Source organism: Cheilinus undulatus, linkage group 21 (genome assembly GCF_018320785.1).
Source record: "Cheilinus undulatus linkage group 21, ASM1832078v1, whole genome shotgun sequence".
Taxonomy (NCBI): domain Eukaryota; kingdom Metazoa; phylum Chordata; class Actinopteri; order Labriformes; family Labridae; genus Cheilinus; species Cheilinus undulatus.
Window position 1 is genome coordinate 18,183,030 of NC_054885.1, and position 8,743 is coordinate 18,191,772.

Genomic DNA, 8,743 nt, shown 5'->3' on the forward strand with positions numbered 1-8,743 from the left:
AGTAAACAAGAAAATTATTTATTTTGAAATATTCCAGTTAGATCTTTCATTTTTTTACAAGTGCATATGAAAAACATGTACAAAGAAAAATATAGGAAATTATTTCTAGTTCATTTCAGTAAACTAAACCAATAATAATACATTACAAGAGAAATACATGAAGTGGACTGAAAAGCTTCTGGAGTCCCTCAAACCATCAGTGCTCATGAAATGAAAACTTCATAAAAGGAATGGAAAACTTATGACCAAAAAACTTTGGCATAATTAATACAAGGTCTGGGCTTCCAAGATGGTTTTAAAAATATGAAAGACAGTATTATTCTGTATGTCTGAGTGTGTCACTACACCAGGAAGGCACAAGCCGATACACATTGGTGTATTTCTAATGTTTCTAGCCCTATGAATTAAAGGCCTTTTAAATTTTTCAACCATCTTGAGTGCCTGGACCTGGATTATTTTTGCCAAAGATTTTTAGTTGTGAGTTTTCCATTCATTTTATCAGAGAGAAATGTTTATATTTAAAATTTTCATTAAAAATTTTGTAATTTTTTCCTCGTGTTGTTAGTTTATTGCTATTTCACACAACTTATGGGTGACATGTTGCCCCTTGGCAGCCTGTTATCCATCCTTGGTCCTTGGGTCAGTGGCATACGCCAAGAACAACTGTCAATCTACATCAGTATCTTGGACCCTTGAGTTGTCACACAATAAAATCATGACTTTCATTCACTGATGTATTTATCCATATATCTTTTTTAACTACAGTGTATTATTTAACAGAAAAAGTCTTGAATCAATGAATTCTGATTATAGTTGTCTTGATTTAAAGAAAAAAAAAAAAAAAAAAAGCATAAAAATGTGCACCAGTTCCACCAAATGTTATTGCGGGGGAGTGAAATGTACTGAACGTGTTGTAGCCCAAACTTAGGTATAGTCACTATTTTCACACCATCCTAAACACAAATGTAGATTTTTTTAATGCCATCAAACCAAACCAAAGACCAAGACAGAAATCATCCAGTTCCACCTAAAAATATCCTTTAGTGTGAGCATCATTCGATATTGTTCTTCAGTATTGTGAAACCAATGTGCCATAATTTTCATTTAGAAAAATGTCCCAATGTTAAGTTATAAATTGGGTCAGTGTAGATACAATAACAAAATTTTCATGTTTCATTTGCTACTGTCTATTACTTCCACAATAAACCATCATGAATGTCAGCAGATATCTGATTTTTTTGTTTTGATCCAGGGCAAAGATCAAGGTCTTTTGAGAAAACACTCAGGGCTTAAGCCCTTTAAGCCATCCCTTACTCTGCCTATGGATGTCATGCCTGTGTTTCATAGTTAACACATTTTCAAAGTGAAAAGCAAAAAAACAAAAAAAAAAAAAAGAAAAAAAAAAGAAAAAAAAATCAAGGTGGCTGTAGTTATGTATCTTGGCCACTAGAGGGCACTAAACATTCACTTTATTATTGAGTCATCAAAGCCATACTACAAGAGCTTATGGGGTATTGTTCATTCATTAATAGTATTAATCAACAAACTAAAACCAGTGTTTATTCCATTAAAAAACATTAAAGTTATTGATTTTGAATCAATCATATAAAAGTGATAAGGTTTGATGATAAATTCAGACACAGGCAGTGTTTCAGTTGATGGCTTTATTCCTGCTGGTGTTTGTATGTTCTTCAGTAGGCTTGGCCTACACAATAACGACACAACAGACAAGTGAACACACCAACACACTCATGACATACATCAGACACAAACTGAGATTCTAATCGATTAAAATATCGTTGATTTGTTGAATGCCCTTTGACATCAGATGCTAATGTAAGTCTGATTTCATTAATGAGAATACAGTTTCATTTTTCATAGTCTTAAAGTGCAGTTTGTAGAAAAACACACTTAGGTTATAAGTCATCTGGTAAGGAGAACTGTCCATAGCTTTCTAAATATTGCTCTTGAAGTACTCAGATTGGTTTCCCTGCTATTCTAGAAGCAACCCAAGACCCGTTTAGGATGTTAGTTATACAAATTAAAGCCTCTAAAACTCCGAACTTACAAAGATATATAAGCGTACATATAAGCATTAATTTATATCAAAGCATAGCTAGGGCTGATTGATTCAGGTGGTGCATAATCATTAACCTGCTGAAGGTAAACTGGCCTCTGACCTCTGGACTAAAACGTGAGAAGCTGAAGGCACGTGCAGGTAATATGACTATTTTATTGCCTTGAAGGTTTTTATTTGGGGCTATTTTACCTGAGAATCTGACTAAGAGTGTCACTTAGCCCCATTTCCACCTCCTCTGTCTCTATGTGTGACACCTCTATTCTACAACGTGCCTCCTTAACCTCTGCACCACCTCCTCCGCGTTCACCCACGGGACCGTGACCGCCTTGAACTCCCCGGGCATGGCCTCGTGGATCTCTGTAATCAGTCGGTGCATGGGGAAGTCCCTCCTCGGGAAAGCCACGTCCCGGGGCCCAAGGGAGTGTGCAGGGCAGAAGTCGTTGGCTCCATCACCCACGTAGAAGACCCTCTGGTACGGCCGGCCTCTCTCCTGCGTCCTGCGGGCCACGTAGTCCCTCACCACCACCTGTTTGCACATGTTGTCAGGGCATCGTGGGCAGTCGTGGGAGTGGAATGGCCGCATCACGAGCCTGCCGTCTTTGTTGAAGGTGGCCGGGTTGGTGAAGATCCGGTGGAAGAGTTGGCGGGCCCCCGCGCGCCGGAGCCACGACTCGATGAAGAAGGTGTTGGCGTCGGACACAAGCACCACCTCAAAGTCCTGCTGGGGCCGCGTGCGGAGGAACTGGAAGAGGGTGATCATGCCAGGGGTGGCCGGCATCTTCTCCATGACGTTGCGGATGTCGCTCTCCGTGACGCCCTGCTCAGCCAGGTAGGCCAGCACGCGCTGCATGTACTCGTTGTAACGGCCGGGCTGGTATGTGTCCTTCAGCCAGCCGGGGAGGTACTGCCCGGGAGCTGCCTGGACCACAATGTCATCGCTGGTTTCATCCACGATCGTCTCATCGAAATCGAAGAAGATGAGGAAGCGCTTGTCGTTGGAGATGGAGGCCATGATCTCTGCACGCCTGGTCCTGGGGGGCTCTCTGTCGCCTGGGGGGTGGGGTGGGACATAACAGCAATTGAAGATCGAATCCCCCATGACTGATTTATGCCACACACTTCTTATAAACTGTTGCCAAGTGGCATCAAATCTCCACTTCACACCCCATGAGAGGCAGGCCACGAGATGGAGGCTACTGGGGATGGATTTCTGGGTGACATAATATACGAATAGGGTAAAAAATAGGGTAAAAAGAATTAAAAACTTGTAAGATAACACATTGATAAAATAACCATGATAGGTTCTAAAATTTTGAGATTATTGCAGCCAGCAGCTGTGCAGCACATCTGCAAATCTCTGACCTGACTTTCTGCAAAGCTAAAAAGGGAGGAGGGAATTGTGGGGTTATCCTGCTGCAGCAAGAGAGAGAATTAGGAGGCAAATTGGATTATTTGCATTCTACATTAATGTAAAATGGGCTACATGCAGATCCTGCAAGCAAGCCAGCACACTGAGGATAGCAAATGTGCACGAGCAAAGCAGGGCAGTCCTTTATCTTTTACTCAAGTGTAGCCTAAACAAGTTTCTGTCTGCATACCTGTGAGTGGAGGCGATGTCAGAGGTGGATGTCCGCCGAGCTCACGTGTTTTCCCGCGAGGCGCCCTCAGGCTGAGCGGGTGGTTTTTGTCTGCATGGGAAGAGAAACAATGCAGTTTTCAACAAGAAAGAATCTCACAGAATAACAGTCACGTTAAACAAACATTACAACAGAGACATGGGCTACTTGAAATTTCAGGGAAAACAGTAATTCTACGGCTATGTCACGAGCTCCGTTTGAACTTGTCAGCTCGCCTCTCTTATCTGCACTAACCTACACCAATATCAAAACAAACAGCAGCAATAAGCTCATGTGCGGTAAAACTGCAACTCTTTCGAAACTGAGAGTCTTACAAAAACAAAGAAAAAAGGTATTACTGTTGCTCTGCCGCTGGTTCCAATCCGGTCCGGTCTCACTGGGAGTAGAAGCAGAAATTCGCCGGTTTGCCGGTGGGACGCGCACTTTTATGTGACAGTCCAAACCACCAGAGCCATCTCACACGTGACCGCGCCTACTAGTCCGCCCCTTTAATAACAGCCCACTAAGCGCGTGCATGGCAGTTAGGCTACTTTCAAGGAAAGAAAGGGGGAGAAAGAAAAACAAGACAGAAAAACAGACAGGAACTGCTCTGTTTCCTGAATACCCACAGGGCTGTGTTTGTTAGCAAAGTGGATGTGTCAGTATTTGTTCTGTCTGTGTTTTTACACGTTATTAATGTATGTTTCCAGGCTGTTATAGCTCATACACAAAATGTATTCATAAAAATGCACTGGAAAGATTTACAAATGAGAAGAATAAACACTAACAGCCAAGAAAAGATCTGCAAATTTGAGTTAGAAGCAAGGAAACATTATACATGGTGCCAAGTTGTATCCAGTCACAGGAGCATAATCCTGAGTATTAATCAAGATTAGTCAAATATGTCCCATGGTGTGATACAATAGACCACAAGAGTTTAAAATGTGTTTCACATACAGTTTTGAGCCTATTATTAGAGCAACGGCCATACAGTCAAAGATTCCCTCCATCAACAGGCTGATAAGAATTTGGGTCAGTTTCAAAACAAGGTGTGCTTTCAGGATGACCTCAATAATATGAAGTCTGATTATAGAACAAATCAAAGATTTAATAATTCAGATCAAACGTGGAGGATTTCCCAGTATTTAAAGCTCCTGTGAGGAATTTTAAGCTGGTTATGAAACAGACTGATTTTAACACTGATGTCTCTTTATGACCTCCAAAAGCAAACTAAATCATCAGAAAAAGAATAATTTCCCTAAAGATGTTTGTAATACCTGAAACTCCTGTTTATGTGGGGTAGGTGTCAGATTAGCAGTGGGAAAAGCTTTAGTTTCACATTTACACCAAGAGACAAAAAAATAATGAGTTGATTAAAGGTTTGTTAAAAAGCACAAATTGCACTTGCTAAGTAAAATACAACAAATAACAGGTTTAGCTTTGTCTATAGGGGGCGCCAAAGTCAGGACAGGATACAAGCTTTAAAATCAGCCAGTTTCACATATGTGCTCCTTGAAATTTCAAGACAATTTCAGGCAAACTACCCTGAAAATCTTAGTAAAAAGTTTATTCACATAAGCACCTTAAAGCAGTAGACTTTGTGGAAGTGGAACCCAGGCAACTTATTGATGTTATGAGTTTAGCCTTTATTTCAACAATATATAGTTCAGCATGTTCACAGTATCAAAAATGGTAGCACTTTACTTCAGTGGTAATTACCTAGTCATGTTAGAGAAATATGTTTAATTATCTAGTCATTTCTCAAGAATACAGTAGCAATTGCCTAGGGATAAGTTTGTATTTTACAGAGTAAAACCTCTGTAATATTAAGGAAATATTTACTGTAATATTGTGTTAATTATTCCACATAATACTGCCCCAATTCTCTGTTAACTGGGTGGTGTTTAACCCTTAAACCTGGTTATGTTGTGCCAGTTCTCTGGAAATGAGGTGATATTTTAGTAAGTAATTTCTTAGAAATAAGATGGTACATTTCTACATCAGATGCCTGATTTCATTATTTTATTTATTTTGGTTTATAAGAGTGAGTCCATTCTGAGTAATTTTCAAGTCAATTTAGAGTTAGAGTAAAATAATCACCTAATTACCAGAGGATTGCCATAATATTACACAAATTGCTTATCATTTATTCATTATAAGGTAAATACTTCCTTAATATTACCATATTTTAAAGTTTATTACTCGGTCAAATTAAAACTCAAATACAAGGCAATTCTTGAGAAACTAGATATTTACGACTTATTACTATAAAATTACCAGGTAATTAGGGCCCACTAAAATAAAGTCCCCAAAAAGAGCAGAAGAACTACATTCTAGCAAACAGAAATATAATGAAGCAGTTTCACTTCCGGACAGAAACTGTGCCAGTTGTTCACACAGTCAACGATCACACGCCAGTCTTAGGACACAAAAGCCACCACGCCCTACCGCTTATTTTCCCTGAATTTCACTAAATAATCCTCGCCCAGTACCTCCATCAGCTCACCTGATTTCAAGTGAAAAATTTTCTAAGGGCCTAGCAGAAAAGTGCCATTAAAGTCAGAGTGAAACAGGCTGTTTTCACAGAAATTTGGCTTTGTGCAAGTGTGACAGCTTGAAAGTCAATTCCTTGCTGCAGAAAAAAACCTTTGTCAATACTTTCTACAACAAAAATTCACATGAAAAAGACAACCAGATGAGATTATTCTTTAAGAAGTACAAAATCAGCCAGGTTCAGCTTTGTCCACAGGGGTTGCCAAATCTGACACAAACTGAGTGTTTTCATAGGAGCTTTAACTACAGTGAAACCTGAGCTCCAGAGAGGGATGTCAGCTGCTTGTTTCGCTGCAATTCTCTACATCAAACATCATAAACACAGAAATTAATGAAGTGAGCAGCAACAACCAGAGCAGTGAACGCTCCCTCTGGAAAAAAAAAAAGAACAACAGCGTGAAGCCCTCCTCTCCTTATCTCCCTGCTGACAGACACAGCCTCCTCCCTCCTCAACCCCACCAGGCGTAATGACTAACAGCTGGGGTGGCGGACTATTTTCAAACCCAAATGGGATGAATGCAGATGCACAGACAAGTGTGTTATTATCTCCAGTGCTGGTGAAGTGAGCCTCGCTACCTGACCACCCACTCACCATCAGTGAGTCACTCGCACTTTTTCTCGCTCGGATACCTTACAGGATTACGTGACTCATTGCAGGGCCTCTTAAAAAGATGGAGATAGAGGGCATGCAGCGTTTTAGGAGGATTTCTACAAACAGTTTAGTCGTGATGTGGCTTTGGAGGAGGCAAACTACAAATGCAGTTTGTACTAGAGCCAGATGTTTCAATAAATTTCTTCACACAAAACTGAAATATCTTTTCAGTTTAATATTAAAGCTCCTGTCTGGAACTTTGACTTTGTCATGTCTGGACGAAGTTTTTCCAGTTTCTCTTAAATCACCCCAGTATATGAGCTGCAGTACACTTTTGGACTCACAAATACTGAAATCGTTTCCATTTCATTAGACAAAGTCCACAACATTCAGTTTCTGTGCACCTGTGTTGCTTTTCTTGTACCACCTTTTTTTTTGCTGAATTGAGCTTGCACATCTAGTAACAATAGTTGAGCTCTCAGCTTTCTTTACATGCATGGTTATGACCTTACAAGGGAGGAAAATTGGTTAAAAAGTACTGTCAACCCCTGCCAGACTGACAAGACTGGTCTATAGCTCCATCTAAACTGTAATGCCAGCACCCGCCACTAGTAGCCACTCTCAGACCTTCCCACCCACAGAATGTGCACCCCCTTAGTTGTAAATTTATTGACGTTATCAATGCATGTGTGTCGGATCAGTACCATTGGTGCTAGCATGCTTCATTTCTGATAACTAAATTACTTATTTGTGCCAATTTCAACCCATTTTCTCACTGATTTTACCACTTTTTAGCATCTTTTTCATCACCTTTATTTGCAATTATACCATTTTGCCTCTCTGTAACTTAATATCAGCTAATTTTGCCACTTTTTCAAACTCCTCACAGGAGCTTTAAAATATGGTTGACCTAAAATGATCTGGTTTTACATTAAGAGTGAGGCTGGGCATTACCTAACATGAGAATCTGTGCCAAAGGTTATGGACAGAAAAGAGCAATGACCGCACATACCGCTTAGCCAACTGCAAAACTCTCTGATCAACTGCTAGACAATCAGAATTTATTTAAAAAGGACTTGCATAAGTTATTTTCTTTGCTCTTGCACATCAAGAGAGAAGGAAGCAGTCACAAAAGGGGATCTAAAACTTCCCTTGTCATTTAAGTGCAGTGACGGCACAGCAGCTGACTTTTGTGCTCTTCATGTGCAGCCAGCAGACGCTGTTTGGTTACAGGTGAACCCAGTGAACCCCAAACAGAAAAACAACAGCACTCAGCTAGAACTTGGCATGAAAGGTGAGTGAAACCAAACTACATCACCCTCTTTCAGTTATTTTCTTATGTATCTCATGTAATCACCTGCCTGTGTTTTTATATCTAAATCTTAAACTTTACAAGTGAAGATAAAAAAGACACATCTGTGATAATCATGGCTACTTGTTTTTACTTTCAAAGTTAGCAGTCAGTTAAATGTACATTATCAAAAAAGGCCCAACTTTTTCCACCTCTCCCCACTCTCCAGATAACATACAAAAAAGGACAAACCAGGACATTATAAAGCTGCACATTTTGTACCAGATACAATAATAAAATACACAATGCTACATTAAGTGGTTAAAAATACAAAGGGGAAAAAGTATATTGATTTTTTAAAACATCTTTAAAGAACATACAATGTTATTTTATCCTAACTAGCCAAGGATTTTAGTAGAAAGTGCATTCTATATAACAAAGAAAGGAGGAGGAGAATCTTTCGGCAAACAGGACGTGATAGAGAAGAGCTCCATGAATGAAGATAACAGAAGAATGGATATCAGACAGTTTGGAGGGGCTAGTGTAAAGTCGCCAAAGCAAAGACTTTCACTTTTAGGGCGAGTGCCCACACTGAAACTAAGGTGTTCATC

The 8,743-nt window shown here is 39.8% G+C and overlaps 1 protein-coding gene across 1 annotated transcript; it reads right to left on the reverse strand.

Moving 5' to 3' along the window:
* Window positions 1–1,495: 1,495 nt before the first annotated feature.
* Window positions 1,496–4,173, reverse strand: phospho1 (phosphoethanolamine/phosphocholine phosphatase 1). Its single transcript, XM_041777852.1, has 3 exons — window positions 4,056–4,173; window positions 3,679–3,768; window positions 1,496–3,290 (listed from the first exon to the last, which is right to left on the reverse strand). Exon 3 carries the CDS (start codon window positions 3,177–3,179, stop codon window positions 2,337–2,339), a length of 843 nt encoding a protein of 280 aa, XP_041633786.1. The 5' UTR covers window positions 3,180–3,290; window positions 3,679–3,768; window positions 4,056–4,173; the 3' UTR covers window positions 1,496–2,336.
* Between the last annotated feature and the right edge of the window lie 4,570 nt (window positions 4,174–8,743).